This window comes from Rhincodon typus, chromosome 16 (assembly GCF_021869965.1).
Source record: "Rhincodon typus isolate 14 chromosome 16, sRhiTyp1.1, whole genome shotgun sequence".
NCBI classification, from domain to species: domain Eukaryota; kingdom Metazoa; phylum Chordata; class Chondrichthyes; order Orectolobiformes; family Rhincodontidae; genus Rhincodon; species Rhincodon typus.
The window spans coordinates 15,808,204-15,827,366 of record NC_063347.1 but is presented as its reverse complement, the minus strand read 5'-3'; the positions used below and the strand labels follow the sequence as shown (position 1 = coordinate 15,827,366).

The 19,163-nt window shown below is 43.6% G+C and overlaps 1 protein-coding gene across 2 annotated transcripts in view; it reads right to left on the bottom strand.

Annotated features, from left to right (window-relative positions):
* Positions 1-13,866: 13,866 nt before the first annotated feature.
* The window catches only part of ogg1 (8-oxoguanine DNA glycosylase), a 25,725-nt gene continuing 20,428 nt past the window's right edge, over positions 13,867-19,163 (bottom strand). For both annotated transcript variants that reach the window (XM_020524311.2, XM_048606556.1), the window contains exons 6-8: positions 18,574-18,721; positions 17,167-17,216; positions 13,867-15,092 (exon numbers count right to left, since the gene is read on the bottom strand). In XM_020524311.2, coding sequence (XP_020379900.2) covers positions 15,024-15,092; positions 17,167-17,216; positions 18,574-18,721 — 267 coding nt within the window. In that variant the 3' untranslated portion in view covers positions 13,867-15,023. The remainder of the gene's footprint in view (positions 15,093-17,166; positions 17,217-18,573; positions 18,722-19,163) is intronic.

Sequence of the window (19,163 nt, the reverse complement as noted above, 5' to 3'; positions counted from 1 at the left end):
GCACTCTCAATATTCCTGTCTTCATTTACCTTTTATCTCAGACGTAAAGCAACATGTCATGGTTGTCAGTAGTCAAAGGGGTAAATGTATTACTGTACAGCATTGTGCTATATCAATTGCATACTTGCACCTTGTGCGTTTTTCATTTCAGAAGAGATTGAGGACTCTGGGTCTGTATTTGATGAAGTTTAAAAGGATGAGGGGGCGTGGTTCTGATTGAGACTTGAAGAATACTAAAAAGCCTGGATACAGAGGATGTGGAGAAGATGTTTCCACTAGTAGGAGAGACTAGGACCCAGCGGTATGGCCTCAGAGTGAAGGGACAACCCTTTACAACTGTGAGGAGGTGGGATTTCTTCAGTCAGAAGCTGGTTAATCTGTCGAACTCATTGCCACAAAGGGCTGTGGAGGCCAACTCATTGAGTACATTTAAGACAGAGGTAGATAGGTTCTTGATTAGCATGGGGATCAAGGGTTATAGGGAGAAGGTAGGAAAACGGGATTGAGAATCATATCAAATGACAGAACATACTCGATGGGCCGAATAACCTAATTCTGCTCCAATATCTTCTGCGCTAAACACACTGCATTTGCTTCAACCAAGTGGCCATGCCTCGAAGTGTTGCAGAGAAAAATCTGTGTTCTTCAAATCCCTGATAGAAATAAAAACCTACAGGGCATATCAAATGGCCACGGAACTGGTACAACGACTATCTCCCCAGAGTCACCACGGTCACTATTTCTATATCGGCACTCACAACTCCAATTGTTCATAGGGCTGTAAACCATGATTTGGGAATCATAGCTTTAAAGCTTATCTCTTTAACAAAGTTTTTCTCACTTCTCCTTCTCTTGCTATATGCTTTTTTTTTGGTGAAACCTGTAAAGTGCCTTAGAATAAACAAAAGTTGCTGTTTGTTTTGTTGTAATGGACATCTGGAACTCACTCCCCTAAAATGTAAATGATTAAGACTGAGGTCTGTAGATTTTTGTCAGGGTAAGGTTAATTAAGGCCAAAAAACAAAGGAAGACAATGGGGTCGAGATACAGGGGTCAGCCATGAGCTAACCAAGTGGAAAGAGTGCCCCGATGGCCTGAGCGGACTATGTTATTCCCAATTTGTAACAAATTAGATTTAAAATGCTCTCCAATAACTCCAATGTAATGCAAATGAATTGATTACAGCTTAACTTCAGTTATTATGTCAAACAAAGTTCCAAGTTGAAGTGCTAACTCTGTTTCTCTTGCCACAGATGCCGCCAAACTTGCTGAGATTCTCCAGAACTTGCTGTTTCATTTGGAGAAGGTGATGTCTCTTCCATTATCTTATCACAAACTTCAGATTATTGAGGGCTTTAGACTGGATAATTGTTACTTCTGTGAGTCCTTTGTCTTGTATACACAGATCGTTATAACACAAAAATAGGTATAAAAGAGGAGAGATACACTAGGGCCTTCGCTAAAAGCATTAAGGACTATCTATGGCCTTCCAGCCAAGGGAATTGTTGGAATGTGTACCCTTAAGCACTTTCCAACAGTGAGGTTTGTTGTTCCAGTCACTTTAAAGTTCAGGTAATTATACATCAATAGCACAATGGGAGAGCTTTGAAATGTTATGTTAATATTTGGAAAACACAGGTGTATACTTTTATAAAAATGCTTACAGACTGTTCAGTTCAAAGTAGCATGTCATGAAAGCTTCAATAACCTTCAATCGTGGTGCTGAATTCCTTTCAAATCTCAGCAATTCCCCACTGCAAGCAGTTGCCACACTGAAGATTCAAATTAGGCAAAGATTAGAGTCATACTTTAGGGAGCGAAGAAATCTTAGCTTAAAGGCATAGGAATGGAATAAGAGAAAATTAACCAGAAAATTTTCCTAGCAGAGAAAGAAACAGAACAGCAGTGGGAAACATTCAGAGGTGAAAACGTGATATTCCCCAATTAGTGCAGGGATTGTGATGCAGGATTAACCAGTACCCACTCGAATGCAGCCAGCATGCAAATTTTGTGATTTTCTGAAGAAGGGTCTAGGCCTGAAACGTCAGCCTTCCTGCTCCTCTGATGCGGCTTGGCCTGCTGTGTTCATCCAGCTCTACACCTTGGTATCTCAGATTCTCCGGCATTTGCAGCATGCAAATTTTGTGCTTGTGTTGTTGAGAGGCTGTGGGCTTCAGCAGAGGGTCTAAGAATGTGTGAGTCTAGAACCACCTAAATCAGTTTGCATTACATAAAGCCAGCCTGCATCTCTTAAAGACAAGCACATTCTGGCTGCAACAAATGCTGGAAGTGATTGGGGAGGACCGTCTGATTCTGCAAGTAGGGTAAATATGTGCAACAGTGTAGAGACTGTGCCCCATGTTCCTCTGACACAGCATTGGAGACCATGGTGCATGAGCTAAACAAGAGAAGACAGGTCCACTTTCCGTAGCGCCCAGAGTCCAAACACAATGGGAGCAGGTATACAGTTCAGTCGATGCAAGCAAGTGTAGCCCAGAGGAGCTGGGTGTCGTGGCAGAAAAAGTTTAATGACTTCACGTGAGTGGTCAAGGTCATCGAAAGCAGCCATAAATGTCATGTCAAGCTGAATTTAGTAAGGGTCCCAAACAAACCCAAAAGTCAGTGGTAACCCAGTATTTGTGAGGCCAATGTACAATATTTGCTTTATCCACTTAATTGATAACATTGCCCCACAGTGGATGGTGCATGGTGGCCATTCACAGCTGCCTGTGATAAACTGGCTATTGATAAACCTTGTCGTCAGGTTCCAGGCTCACAGGCACTTGCCTGGGTGCAACATCTGGTGACTGGTGTCTGGGCTTCATTGCAGCAGAAGCAGTAACGGTACAAACTGCATTAGAGTGAAAGCTTAGACTGACATTATGTAAATTGGCGCAGTGTGACCTCAGACTGTGCTGGCTCAGACTGTGCTGGCTTAGACTGTATTGGCTCAGACTGTGCTGGCTCAGACTGTATTGGCTCAGACTGTATTGGCTCAGACTGTGCCGGCTCAGAATGTATTGGCTCAGACTGTGCTGGCTCAGACTGTGTTGGCTCAGACTGTCCCTGGCTCAGACTGTTGTGACCATGATGCCAAATACCAATCCTTCAACAATCTATGCTCCAGATTGCGAAGTTTGTTGAGGCACCAATACAGGAGAATGGCAATGGCTTTGATGCATGATGAGTCTGGTATCTGGTGTCAGTCTGACAGTGTTTACCCTCCAGCCACTGCCACATGGCTGTAAATTTCAGGAGAGAAGCACAACTTTAAGTGAGGATGATCATTCTAATTAGAATCATATAACAGTTACTGTACAGGAGGAGCCCATCTTGCACATTGGCTTTGTGGTCAGTTCTCTGTAAGATTTATTTCACTAATCCCACTCTCCTATCCTGTGTAACCCGGCAAATTTGTTTCCTTTCGCAGAGTATACCTGTCAGCTAGCAAGCGCAGACCATTGCCAACCTTGTCAAAGTGATTCAGTCCAAACCCAGCACTGAGCTGTACAATATCGTTGTGTAAGGCATCTGCAGTCTGCTCACAGCAACTCTGCCCCATTCCATCAGCCATGCTGCAGCACCTGGTGTAGCACTGGAGAGGAGCCTTAAGAGAGGCAAAGTTCATCTGAGGTTCTGTATGGATTTTTGGAATGTTTGTTAAAGTTGGCTTGGAAGGATTGCCTTGTGATGACTATTATTACAGCACTTTGGCCAAAAGAACACTATGATGACCAGTAACAGAGGGATGGTAAGTAAGTCATTGAACAGAAGATGAAGTTCGCATTCACAGTACCATCATTGGATTTACTGATTACCTGCAGCAAGGGGATGTTTTGATTGTCTCCTCACTTCCTTCTCCGTGCCATATACCAAGCAACAAAGGGTGCGCCCTTGGTGGTGAGCTTGTGGACAGTGCCCCAGACCTTGCTGAGGATAGACAGCACTGCCGCACTCCGCCAGCGCTATCCAGGCAGTAGAAACATTGTTTAAGCACACCAGTGGACCACTGTGCCCATCGTTCCAGTCTCATTCCGGCCCCAACCCACAACTCTTTCTCTGCTATAGCAATAATATCATCGGATATACTTCCCTCTCGCAAATTGGAAAAGTTTATCAATTTCGCTTCCAATTTCCACCACACTCTCACTGTCACCTGGTCTATCTCTGACTCCTCCCTTCCCTTCCTCGACATCTCTGTTTTCCATTTCTAGGGAAAGGCTGGCCACCGATACCTATTACCTGACATCCACAGTTACCTGGGCTATACAACCTCGCAACCTACTTACTGTAAAGGCTCCATTCCATTCTCCCAGTTCCTGCATCTCCATTGCATCTGTTCTGCTGATCTCAAATTTGACAAGAGGGCATCTAAAATGTCCACCTTCTTCCTCTATCAAGGATTCCCCAGCACTGTTGTTCACAGAGCCCTAGGCGGGTCTGACCCATCTCTCACACTATCATCTTCACCCCCTCTCTTCCCTCCCAGAACAGCGATAGGATCCCTCTTGTCCTCACCTATCATCCCACTAACATTCACATCCAGAGGATCATTAGCCGTCATTTCCGCCACCTCCAATGGGATGCCACCATAAAACATATATTCCCCTCCCCTCCCTTGTCAACCTTCCACAGGGACCTTTTCCTCAGGGACACCCCAGTCCAATCCTCTTTCATTCCCAACACCCCCCATAGCCCCATGCCACCTTCCCCTACAACCACAGAAGGTGTAACATCTGCCTGTTTACTTCCTCCGTTCTCAGTATCTAAAGGCCAAAACACACCATTTCAGGTGAAGCACTTCCCAGAGTCTAGTTTACTGCGTTCACTGCTCACAATGTGGTCTCCTCTACACTGGGGAAACGAAGCGTAGGCTGAGTGACTGCTTTGCAGAATACCTACATTCTGTCCACAACTCTGAGCTTTGAGTTCCCTACCATTTCAACAAACCACCTTATTCCCTGGCCGAGGACTCTGACTCAGGCTTGTTGCAGTGCTCTAGCGAAGCTCAGTGCAAGCTGGAAGAACAGCACTGCATTTTCCACTTGGGAACTCTACAGCCTTTTGGACTCAATATCAACTTCAACAATTTTAGGGCTTGAGGCACCTTCTCCCATGTCCTTACTCCAACTCCCACATGCCAGGCTTTGTTATCACATAGTCTGCTGTTATACATCATCCATATTAACCCTATATTCCCCATCAGCAACCATTCATTCTCCCAGGCTGACCTTTATCCACTCCTTTGTCTGTCCAAATGTTCTTGTCTCTCTTTGGGCTCTATCTCTACCTATTGTTTACTCCTTACCCGCTCCACCCACCCTATATCCTTCATTAAACAAACAATCTTTTCCTAGCTACCATCAGTTCTGAAGGAGGATCACTGGACCCAAAATGTTAACATTGATTTCTCTTCACAGATGCTGCCAGACCTGCTAAAATTTTCCAGAAATGTTTGTTTTTGTTGCCATTTGTAAAGCCCTGGGCCATAAGTTGCTTGTGTTCTTTGCAGGTCACTTTGGCCAACATAATAGAGGCAGCTAACGGCTATTGGGGTGATGAGGTCTGGGGTGTCAAAACAACTGGAATTGGTCCTTTTCGAAAAGCCAGTTGCAAAAATGCCCAGGCAAGACAAACCCAATTGTGAAAGAAGAATCTTGTTATCACTGGCATGGTGGCTCAGGGGTTAGCACTGCTGCCTCACAGCACCAGGGACCCGGATTCAATTCCACCCTCAGGTGACTGACTGTGTGGAGTTTACACATTCTCCCCGTGTCTGCGTGGATTTCCTCCGGTTGCTCCAGTTTCCTCCCACAGTCCAAAGATGTGCAGGCTAGGTGGATTGGCCATGCTAAATTGTCTGTAGTGTTCAGGGGTGTGTAGATTAGGTGTGTTATAGGGGGTTGGGTCCGGGTGGGATGCTCTGAGGGTTGGTGTGGACTTGTTGGGCCGAAGGGCCTGTTTCCACACTGTTATGATCCATGATCTATCGCTGCATAGATTGGGGTCCCATTATGGCCAAACACTCAAGAAAGACTGTTGAACTTGTAACATTTTTTTTTTGGTTTATATTAAGAAGGTCTATTGCCTTATTTCTTTATTTTGCTACTTATACTATGATGTAATGCTTAACCTATTTAACTTTGTTTCTCTCTTTTACTAATTTGTACCTAAGTACCTTTGTACCTGAGATGGTGCTGTGCGTGGCACATTATACTCTTTTCACTGTACTTCTGTACATAAGTACACATGACAATAAAATCTAAATCTAAATCTAGATTTAGGCAACAATTTAAAACTTTGACAAAGACCAGCAAGTCTGCTGCCTGGTTAACACATCCTGACATGAACCCCTGTGATAAGTGCTCCACATTTAACAAGCAACGTTAGCAGCAAAAATGCTAAATAAGAACCAAGAAGTATTTGTGGAATGTTACACTTGGATTCTGCGTATTTCAAGATGGAGGATGGGGGAGAAAATGTGGCTGTAAGGGCTCAGAGATAGTAAGAACTGCTGATGCTGGAGTCCGAGATGACACAGTGTGGAGCTGGAGAAGGGTCCCGACCTGAAACGTCAACTTTCCTGTTCCTCTGATGCTGCCTGGCCTGCTGTGTTCCTCCAGCTCCACACTGTGTTATCTATGGTTGTAAGAGCTGCTCCTTTTTTTGATATATTTTCAGTGTTTGAGCTGATTTCCTTGAATTTTTGGACCAGTGATTACTGTTTTATAAGCTGTTGCTTATATATTCCAATTGGTGATTTTTATTTGAAGTAAATCTACCTGTACTTACTTAAGTTCTAGTTAATCTTGTAAGGTAAGGAATGCCTTTGGTTTGTTTGCTGGTTAGAGTCAAACTCCAATGTTTGTTTAAGAGATAACAAGGTGTAGAGCTGGATGAACACAGCAGGCCAAGCAGCATCAGAGGAGCGGGAAGGCTGACGTTTCGGGCCTAGACCCAATGTTTGTTTGTTTCTTCATATGCTCCTGCACAGAACCAAACTGCTTTAGTGACTATGTATCTATATAAAGACATTTTTATGAAATAAAAAAAGTTAATATTTGGAACAAATGCTGTCACAGTTAAAACTGAATCCTTTTTAAATCAACTTTCCACAGTCCATTACACCTTGGCTGAAGTGCGTCACCAGCAAACACAATGGTAATGACTTCAGGTTTTAGTGTGGTTTTGAGGCCAAGTATTGAAGCCGCAGAAAGGCCTGGGAACATGTATTCCTGTGTATAGGGTGGAGCTGCTATGGTAACAGCCTGTTGGGCATTGGATTCAGTGCTTGAATCTTTTAAAATCCTTAACTAACAACTTCAGAAAAATGCGCACACAACAATTCACCTCATGCTGAAACTGCATGCATCCAACATTCAACTACAATAATCTCCAGATCTGAGCAGTACTTTCCAAGTTGCTGGGTTTAAAGGATTGGACAAATTCTTCAGAACATCAGTGTGAAACCAGACCATTTGTGACTGAGTCTTAGCATTTTTCCTGTTATTAGTTATTCTTTTGTGTTGATAAATTCCCATTCATGAGTCAGCTGACCCAGCACACACCATATTATGTTGCTACTTTTTCAGATATTTGTGGCATTAATTCCACAGCTTGTTGGATGGTGACTTAAGTTGTAAATTCACTCATCCCCTCAAAGCCTCTCTGCCTACACCTGACTTAGTCCAAATGATAGTGATTGGCAAAAGAATCAAAGCTTACGTGAGGAAAACATTTTTAATCCAATGAGTGGTTACTGTGAGGAATGCGCTGCCTGAGTGCCATGGAAACAAATTTGCAGGGTTGCACAGGGTAGGAGAGTGGGATTAGCAAAATAAATCTCAGAGAGAGCTGACACAGGCCTAGTTTGCGAAATGGGCTCCTTGTGTGCGGTAACCATTATATGATTCCACTTAGAATGATGGTCTTCATTTCCAGTTGCGCTTTCCTCCTGAAATTTGCTACTTTAACTGAAATAGCATTAAGTGAATTATGGTTTCCCACAGGAATCAATGTTAAAGAAAGAGCTAAGTTCTTTTGGACATTTTCTTCCTTGGAGAAAACAAAGTCTAAGTTGAAAGACTTGCAGGTACTATTACAACATTTAAAATACAATTGGATAAGTACATGAATGGAAAGGTTTGGTGGGATATGGGCCAGCAGCAGGCAGGTGGGACTAGTTTAATTCAGGATTATGTTCAGCAGGGACTGGTTAACCAAAGGGTCTGTTTCCCTGCAAAGACTCTATGACTGTAGCCTATTTATGCAGCACCATGCATTCCTGGCTGAGATAACTTAGAAAATAGAATAAATCACCAAATATAACAGAAATTAGCATCAATTCAAATTCATTTGTCAAATTTATACTGGGATTGTTGGACTTTTTAAAAACCAGTCTGGAGGAGCAAATGTTATCATTTATTATTTTGTCCACTTTGACAGTGTGTTCTTTGTTTGGATCTGCCCTGTGAAGATTTTCATTGCCTGATGAGTTGGAAAGCTCTTGATAATCCTTTCATCGGAAGGATTGCAGTCTTCCCCTTCAGCTCATTGATTCACTCGCTGCTTTATGTCTTCAGTCGACAATTCCTCTACAATAGGATACGAGGAATTTCATCATGTTAGTGTCATCCAGTTCATCAAAGCCAGTTTCCCTCACCCAGGTGATGTGTTCACACTTGGTTTTCAAAAAAAAACTGATACAACAATTGCAGAATCACTCACATCTGATAACACCCCATCTTACCACATACTGTTCCCAGAACAACTTGCCACTCAACAGATATCCCAGAATTCACCAGCAACCCTTGTGTCCACGCCAACTTCAAAAGCCCATTGTGCATCCTGACAAGCCCTATCAGTTTGAAGCTTTCCTACTTCCTGACATTTTCTCTGGACTTTCAGACAGGGGGAAATGGGCGTCCTACCTTGCAGCAGGGTCCTGGAGATCCTGCTGGGTGGGATGATGCAGAGGTGAGACTTTGTTTCTTTCCCCAGGATCAGCAGTAGAAGCCATGACACCATATCATACCAGCCTGGTCTGAGTTTGCCACCAGGGTTAGTGCAGTCTCAGCCATCTTGAGGAATGCACAGCAATGTAGGAAGAAGGCCAATGACCTTTTCCACTCCACCAGCATAAGTGTCACCATCTTCTCTCCAATACCTTACACTCACTCAACCTCTGCTACTCTACCAAACTCCCATCAAGGCTTGGGGTCTACCACTCTGTCACATGCAACATCTTCCCTCACTTGCACTTACCCATCCTAACACCACTAGCCCAGTATGCCCTCTGCAATGGCTCCGCTCAGGACACTTCACAACTTGCAAATGTAACAGTAGCAATTGTGCCACCCACTTTCATCTCCAATAATATCTGCTTCTCTCTCATTTCAGGAAGAGAACAACCTACAATAGAGCAAAAAGAGAGTCAAGATGAGTGATGGGCTGCCTGATGTTTGAATCCACACCCTACGTAGGAGAATCCTAAGTCGAACCACCCTGAGCGGCTGACTGATCATTTCCAAGCCTCTAGACTGGTATTGGAAGCTGTCCTTGACTTATTGCACTGTCAGTCTTCAAGGGGGATTGTCAACTGCTGACAAACATGACAGGCTTCCTTCCTTTCATTTCTGTGCTGAATGGCAAGGCAAGACGGACATAATATGAGCCTGGTATTTCAGGCTAAGGGGGCTAAGTTGCAAAAGGCAAGACAAGGCCTTGTGGGGCAAGGATGATGTGTGTACTCAGGCATGCGTACAATGAGTGTGTCCTGTGACTGGATTGGAGATGTATCATGAAGGTTCTTAGAGCCTGCCTGTGGATGTGGGGTCTGTGGGCAGTGGCCACTGAGAATGCCCAGAGATGTTGGTGTCTGGTGTTCAACATGGAGGCCCTTTGGATCAAGTGAGCAGGCTGAAATTACCAGGTACACACTGTCTTCCACATTCCGTTTTCTCCACGTCTAACTTAATTGACAAACTTTCTTTTTCTTTATTTATTCATGGGATGAGGGCATCGTTGGCTAGGCAGCATTTATTGCCCATCCCTAATTGCCCAGAAGGCAGTTCAGAGTCAACTACATTGTTGTGGGTCTGGAGTCACATGTAGGCCAGACCAGGTAAGGTTGGGAATATCCTTCCCTAAAGGGTTTTAGTGAACCAGATGGCTTTTTCCCCTAACAATCGACAATGGATTCACAGACATCATTAGATTCTTAATTCCAGATATTTATTGAATTCAAATTCCACCATCTGCTATGGTGGGATTCGAACCCAGGTCCCCAGAACATTAGAGACAACAAGGTGCAGGGCTGGATGAACACAGCAGGCCAAGCAGCATCATAGGAGCAGAGAGGCTGACGTTTCCCGCCTAGACCCTTCATCAGAAAAGGGGGAAGGGAAGGGGGTTCTGAAATAAATAGGGAGAGAGTGGGAGGCATATAGAAGATGGATAGAGGAGAGGATAGGTGGAGAGGAAACAAACAGGTCGAAGAGGCGGGGATGGGGCCAGTAAAGGTAAGTGTCGGTAGGGAGTTAGGGAGGGGATAGGTCAGTCCAGGGAGGACAGACAGGTCAAGGGGGCGGGATGAGGTTAGTCGGTAGGAGATGGAGGTGCGGCTTGAGGTGGGAGGAGGGGATAGGTGGGAGGAAGAACAGGTTAGGGAGGCGGGGACGAGCTGGACTGGTTTTGGGATGCAGTAGGGGGAGGGGAGATTTTGAAACTTGTGAAATCCACATTGATACCATTGGGCTGCGGGGTTCCCAAGCGGAATATGAGTTGCTGTTCCTGCAACCTTCGGGTGGCATCGTTGTGGCACTGCAGGAGGCCCAGGATGGACATGTCGTCTGAGGAATGGGAGGGGGAGTTGAAATGGTTTGCGACTGGGAGGTGCAGTTGTTTATTGCGAACCGAGCATAGGTGTTCTGCAAAGCAGTCCCCGAGCCTCCGCTTGGTTTCCCCGATGTAGAGGAAGCCACACCGGGTACAGCAGTATACCACATTGGCAGATGTGCAGGTGAACATCTGCTTGATGTATAAAGTCTTCTTGGGGCCTGGGGTGGGGGTGAGGGAGGAGGTATGGGGGCAGGTGTAGCACTTCCTGCGGTTGCAGGGAAAAGTGCCGGGTGTGGTGGAGCTGGAGGGGAGTGTGGAGCGGACAAGGGAGTCACGGAGAGAGTGGTCCCTCCGGAAAGCAGATAAGGGTGGGGAGGGAAAGATGTCTTTGGTGGTGGGGTCGGATTGCAGATGGCGGAAGTGTCGGAGGATGATGCGTTGGATCCGGAGGTTGGTGGGGTGGTACGTGAGGACGAGGGGAATTCTTTTTTGGTTCTTATTGCGTGGACGGGGTGTGAGGGATGAGGTGCGGGAGATGTGGGAGACACGGTTGAGGGCGTTCTCGACCACTGAGGGGGGGAAGTTACGGTCCTTGAAAAACGAGGACAACTGAGATGTACAGGAGTGGAATGCCTCATCCTGGGAGCAGATGCAGCGGAGGCGAAGGAATTGGGAATAGGGGATAGCATTTTTGCAGGAAGGTGGGTGGGAGGAGGTGTATTCTAGGTAGCTGTGGGAGTCGGTGGGCTTGAAATGAATATCGGTTTCTAGGTGGTTGCCCGATATGGAGACAGAGAGGTCCAGGAAGGGGAGAGATGTGTTAGAGATGGTCCAGGTAAACTTAAGATTGGGGTGGAAGGTGTTAGTGAAGTGGATGAACTGTTCGAGCTCCTCGTGGGAGCACGAGGCGGCACCGATACAGTCATCAATGTAACAGAGGAAGAGGTGGGGTTTAGGGCCAGTGTAGGTAAGGAAGAGGGATTGTTCCACATAACCTACAAAGAGGCAGGCGTAGCTTGGGCCCATGTGGGTACCCATGGCTACCCCCTTTGTCTGTAGGAAGTGGGAGGAATTGAAAGAGAAGTTGTTGAGGGTGAGAACATTATCTGGGTCTCTGGATTAACAGTCCAGTGATAATATCACTAGGCCATTGCCTCCCCCTAGCTTGGTAAGGTGGAAGATGGAATATTAATGAGGTGAATTCGGCCATCAAGAAAATGTTTAACAAGCAATAATTCTGTAAACTAGCAACTCGCTTCAGTCTCAGGAAACTCACCGCTTGTAAAAAGCATAAAAAAGAGTGAGATGTTCCTGATATCAAGATGGGTCTTGCCAGACTTTGCTGATTCTGTAACAAATATCACCATAGCCCACTTTGGCCAGATCCCTGTAAGATTCTGCATTTTGTATCTGTCTTCACAATTACAAGTTGCCCTGAAATAGTTAGGATTCAGGAGTACAGCGAGAGTGTGACATTGAAAGAAATTAGAATTAGTAGAGTAGTTGTACTGAATAAATTATTGGGACAGAAATTGGACAAATCCCTGAGATCTGATAACATTCTTCCTAGAGTGAAATAGATGGCCAAAGACAAAGTGAATTTATTGGTAACCCTCTTTGAAAATGTTATGAATCCTGCAATGGTGTCTTCAGACTGCAAGGTGCAAATCTAAGCCCACTGTTTAAGAAAGGAGGGAGAGAGAAAACATCAGAATACAGGCTTGTTAGCCTGATATTAGTAATAGGGGAAATGGTAGAATCTATGAGAAAAGGTGCGATGAAAGCAAAGTGTTGAGGATGCTGGCTATCTGAAATAAATAAACAAACTGCTCGAGACACCCAGCAGGTCTGGCAGCATCAGTGGAGAGAGAAAAACAGATTTAACATTTTGAGTTTGGTATCTCTCTCTCTCAATGTTGGCAAAAGAAAAGAACTGATCATTGACTTCAGGAAGAAGGGAGGAGAATGTGGCCCCATCTACATCAACGGAGCTGAGCCGGAGAGGGTTGAGAGATCAAGTTCCTGGGAGTGACAACAACCGACAAACTGTCCTGGACTTCCCAGTAGATGCAACGGTCAAGAAGACACAACAACACCTCTTCTTCCTCAGGTGGCTTAGGAAATTTAGCATGTCCATAAGGTCCCTCACCAACTTCTACAGATGCACTATAGAAAACATTCTATCCGGGCACATAACGGCCTGGTATGGCAACTGCTCTGCCCAGGACCGTAAGCAACTACAGAAAGTTGTGTGCACAGCCCAGACCATCATGTAAGCCAATCTCCCACTGTGCTGTTTCTAGTTTGATTCACTTTGCATTGTTTAAATTTGGCAGAGTTATCACTGATTGTTCTGTCGTAAGGTATTGTCCAAGCACCGATATTTTAATACATCCAATTTCATTGCATGGCCAATGGCTTTACTTTCTCTCTGTGCAGGAGCAGGTTTACTGCCACCATTTGTGGGATGTACCTGGCTAATGTTTAAACTGATTACATGCACTGAGTCACACTGACTTCAATTACTTCCATGTCTCACCCACAGCATTCCTGAAACTCAGCTATTTCACTCAGTCTCTCTCTCCTTCCCCACCGCCGCCCTTGCAAAAATTAAACTCTTTTTTTAAAAACTTTCTCCGAAGTTCTGCAAATGGCACTAATTGAGTCCCACCATCAGATGATTCCGACGCACAGCAACATATGCAAAATGGCATCAAACTGGAAATGTCAATGTGATTTGAAGAAAGAGCCTAAAAATGTAATTCAAATGAAATAATATTAAGTGTGAAAACAGAATGAGGACTATCATTACAGTGTAGTAAGCAGATATTTGGTCCCGGGTGCCTCTTTGGTAAGGCCATCAAATCAGTCCCGTTCCCTGCTTCCTTCTCCACAGTCCTGTAAATGTCTTCCAATAGAATGTTTATAGTTGATAATGGAAATAGTCAATATGGTACCAGAAGACTTCAATTAAATTTTAGCCTCAAACTGGATTCCTAATAGTGTTCAATGAGTCAATGTCAAATCCAATGTTAGCAACCTTCTTTTTTTTATTAGGTTTATAAACATACATTAATAGAATATTTAGCCATTTATACATGTATCAAATTCATATACGGATGTACATTTTTCCACAAAGCTTCTCTTCCAAGGCAGCCTGATGTACTGGAGTTTCAGTTACACAGTTACACACACATTGCACGGAAATGGGTCTTTTAGCTCAGCTGGTCTGTACTGTTGTTCTTGCTCCGCACATCCCCTTCCACTTCGTCCAATCCCATCAGCAGATCCTTCTATTCAATGTTCCACTTCCTGAATTACCTATTGGATTTATTGCAATCTAATCATATTTACCAAACCTAGCCTTGGCTTCCTCAAATAGCAACATAATCTCCAATTTACCCTAACAGTTCCGTTCATGAACATAAAGGTGAATCAAAGGTAATGAGGAACAGGCTGGAAGTGGAATTGAGGCCTAGATGAGAGCTTACTGAATAGCAGAGGCGGTTCAGTGTCCTACTCCTGCTCCTATTTCTTACATTTTTACGTTAAAAGCCTTGATCTGACCACACCAAAACTCTGGCTAAAAATTCAGAAAGAGAGAAGCATATACTTTTTAAAACTGGTGGGGTGGGGGTAATTGGGGTGAGTATGGCGGGGTTTGTAGCATTGGATGCCAAATGGTTTAAACAGTAACTTAGTGAGATGTTCATCTATATCTCAACTAGATGATTTTTGCTTAAAAGTTGCTTTGCAGAATACTCCCATTTGACAGTAACACCCAGGCTGCCTGCTGCTTTGGTGAACACAAAACCAAGACACCCCAGTCTGGATAGCGTTTGCAGACTCTTACCTTTGCTGTATGATAGCACTACTGCTCCACTGGAACATTCTTAAGAATAAAAATCATGACAGAAAATAGGAGATCAAAATGTCTGGCCTTGATAATTCTGAAAAACATTTGCACAATAAAAGCTGGTGGAAGACAAATTTGGAGAAAGAGATAGGTCCGTGTTGCTCCACAGGGAAAGAAAAACTGGGCCCCAGACTGTGCTGAAGCTTAAAAACGGTGAGGCAGGATGGTGGTCGCAAGAGCAATATCATTGGAAGAATGTAAAACCGTAATCCCATTATCCTCTACATTATATGGGACCAATAGTAACCAACAGTTAGCTCAAGGTTTCTCAGTTTTCCTGTAAATCCTGGTTAGACTTGTATCCCTGAAATTTCTTCAAATCTGAAGAAAACAAAACCTGGAAAGAGAAGATACAAACAATTAGTTACTCTGAGGCCAAGACAGGATACATAATAGCTGCAGGAAGCTATTGATATTGTCTCTTTAAACCATACTCCATTTGTTTCCAAAAGCTGTCTAATTCTATAACTGCTACCTTTTCAGCTTGAACCAATATATCAGCGAAGGTGTGAGAATGATCACAAATCACATAACTGATTCATGCCAGGCACATACTCCTTAATATATACACGCGCAGCTCTCTCAGCAATGGGGGAACATGATGCAAGAGAATATAGTGTGATTGCTGGGTTTAGATACAATGTTCTGTCTGACTCGATTAATCAGCACAGTGCATAGATTACTTAGAAATTCCAACATGGAAGAAAAATTGTGCAGATTATCCAATTCAAGCTGGTAGTTACTCTTCAATCAAACAAGTAGCTTGAATCACATCTAACCATCCTATCCCTGTATCTTTTTATCTATTTTCTTTCTTCTTCCATCTATCTCAATTCACTCTTGAAAACCCAGAGTTTCTGCCTCGACTATTTAACTTTGGTTGCAAACACAATTGTGTGATGATCCTCTTCCTCCTGTGTTTGAAAAGTCTAACATTTAATCTGTTACCTAGGCCCCTCATTCTAAATCTTTTGCTAACCGTGATTGACATTTACTGTAATCAATGAATTAAAAGGTTCTATTTGCCTTCTTCTCAAAAGGGACATCGCTCACATTACAAAAGCTGAGAACTGCAGATACTGGAGAAACTCAGCAGGTTTGGCAAAATCTATGGAGAAAGAAACAAAGTTAACCTTTCAAGTCCAGTATGACTCTCCTTCAGTTCAAAAGAATAGCCATACTGGACTTGAAACACTAGCTCTGCTTCTCTCTCTAAAGATGCAACCAGATCAACTGAATTTCTCCAGCACCTTCTGCTTTTACCATTAATATAGTGCAATTTCAACAAAAATGTAGAGAGCGCTTAACAAATCAAATTAAAACTTGATTTAAATTTGTTAGGCTTTGGTTAATTTCCCTGCCTATCACACAGGAGACACGGGTTGAATTCCCCGATGGGGATTGGGATGATGATACTGTCAACGTGGTTAACCATCAAATGCGTGGTCAGTTCAGATTGTCGACAGTAGGTGGCAATGTGGAGTTAAGGCCACAGTCAGATCAGTCCATGATCTGATTGAATGGCAGAGCAGGTTTGATGGGCCGAATGGCCTCTTCTTATTCAGCAAAAGATTTAGAACAGGAGGCTATGGGTAAAAGATTAAATATTAGACTTCTGGAACAGGAGAGCACAAATACACACAATTGTGTTTGCATCCAAAATTAAATAATCAAGGCAGAAAGTGTTGACTTTCAAGAGTCAATTGGGGTAGGCTGAAGAAGGAAGGAAAGAGGTAAAAGGATATGGGGACAGGATGGCTAAATGTAATTCAAGCTACTTATTCGATTGGAGAGTAACTACCAACCTGAACTGACAATCTGCACAACTTTTCTTCCATGTTCATAAAGTCAAAAGTTTCAGGTGTCGATAAAACACTTCAGTAGCCACGGATGGCCTCAACTACACAGGCAGACACCGGACTCTCCCACTCCTCAGGCAGTTGGGCTCAGATATAACCGCAGGAGAGAGGCACACAGTCAGGTCAAATAACACCCCGCGATTGTCCGGTGCCTTGACACACATCCCTCTATTCACTCAACTACTAAAAGTATTCTACCCCCACTTATCAATCTTACCAAAATATTAAACATCTCTATCATATCACCATGGAATCTGCATTGTTCATTAAAACAAAAGCTGCAACTTTCAAGGCCATCTTTCAATGTTCATTTGCTTATACAAGCAGTATCCTATTCAATCTACATTGGACCCTCAATAAAGCTTCAATACTCTTACTCAGTGTGACATCCACCCTATCTGACTTAGGTCTTATTGAGGTTAGACAGGCTCATCATCACCTCTTCACTTTTATTGTTTGATATAAAATCTACAATTCTGCTAGTCTCCAACGGTTCTATTGATCATTGTGATTCTTACAGCTGTCAATGAATTGTGTATTTTTATTACTTACAGATTGTGCCCAGCCAGCAAAAGGACCCCAAAGGTTACGAAAAAATTCACCTGAAATAAAAATAAAGATAGCGAAGGTTTTCAGATGTTGTAATAAAACAGCTTCATGTTAGAAGCATAGGATAGAAAGCTCACTTATATGACAACCTGGTGTGACTGTGCAGTGGGCCTTGACTATCAGCACATTCCTCCCATCATAGTCGTAACAGACGAAACTCATTGCAGAAAAGTGGAAAAGCAGGAAGAATTAGAAGAGACGATACATACTAAATTATACCATTTTACAAGGAAGTACAGAACAAGCTGTCCTTTGAAGGTGACTGGACAAGTTAATAAATTAACGAAGGAGACGCATAAAGTATTAAAATACAGGTTATACTAAACCCATATCAAGCACTGGCTCTAGCCTACTGGAATACTGTGAGTAACCCTAGGCACATTAGGAGGGACCTTGAAGGCTTTGGAGAAGCTACAACAGAGATTGACCAGAATGGTTTCAGTAATGACGGATTATAGTAACGTGGATAGATGAGAGAAGATGAGGTTAATTCTTAGTGTAGTCAAGTCCAGTAGGTGATTTGACAGGGGAATTTAAATTATTGAATGGTGTGGAGAATGTAAAATGCAGCCTGTTTCCAATAACAGAAGGTTCAACAATGAGATATAAAATGATTGGCGGAAGATCTAGAGGTAACTTGAGAGAAATCTTTATTGAGCAATGGGTGATTAAGATCCCAGAACGTAGTGTCTGATGGGGCAGGTCCAACTGTAGTTTTTAAGAAGGAAGTTGGATAAATACTTGAAGAATACATTGCAGGCACATGAAGAATCCACAGGTCATTCTGCATCATAATACCTCTGGATTTCATCATAATTCTGCCAATATAGTTCTTCTTTGTGACACTCCCTTCTCATCATGGCACGGTGGCTCAGTGGTCAGCACTGCTGCCTCACAGCACCAGGGACCCGAGTTCATCTCCACCCGTGGGTGACTGTCTGTGTGGAGTTTGCACATTCTCCCTGTGTCTGCGTGGGTTTCCTCCCACAGTCCAAAGATGTGCAGGCTAGGTGGATTGGCCATGCTAAATTGCCCATGGTGTCGAGGGATGTGTGGATTAGCCATGGGAAATGCAGGGTTACAGGGAAAGGGTAGAGGAGTGGGTCTGGATGGGATGCTCTTCGGAGGGTCAATGTGGATTTGTTGGGCTGAAGGGCTGTTTCCACACTGTACAGATTTTATGAAGAATGAACAGGGAACTGGGACTAAATAGGTCCTTCCTTGAAGGGACTGGCGAAAGCCACCTTATATACTGTATGATTCAGTGAATCTAAAAGTAGTTATCTGACTAGTGATTGGGACAATGCAGTTTATTTATCCCATTAACAACCAGAGTTGATCTTTTCTTACCGATTTCTCGATACACCTTGTCAGTAAGAGTCTTCTGACCTGCCCCCAAGTAGGAGTGATAATCACGCTTCGAGATTTGCCAGACATGAGAGTCCACGGGAATAACTCCTGGTTTATCCAGAGACATCAAGCAAACACAGTCAGCCACCTAGAGCCAGAGATCAGGGAATTAATTGCTTCAGGGAAGAGTATGTTTCAAAAGTTGCCTGATAGAAACAGGCTACATTAAATTGGTTTGCATTGCTTTAGATTTTAGAGTTTTAAAAATAATTCAAAACTGAAATAATTTTGCTTGGTAGAGGAATTCAGAACAATCGTAATTGGTCATTCAGAAGGGAAATCAGGAAGCACTATTTTCCAACTGAAAAGACATTGGGAATCTAAAACTGCTCCCCCAAAAAGCCGTGGATTCTGGCTCAAATAAAATTTAACACTGAGATCACAAGAGTCTTGGAGATAGTAGGAACTGCAGATGCTGGAGAATCTGAGTTAACAAAGTGTAGAGCTGGATGAACACAGAAGGCCAAGCAGCATCAGAGGAGCAGGAAAGCTGACGTTTCGGGCCTAGGGTCTAGGCCCGAAACGTCAGC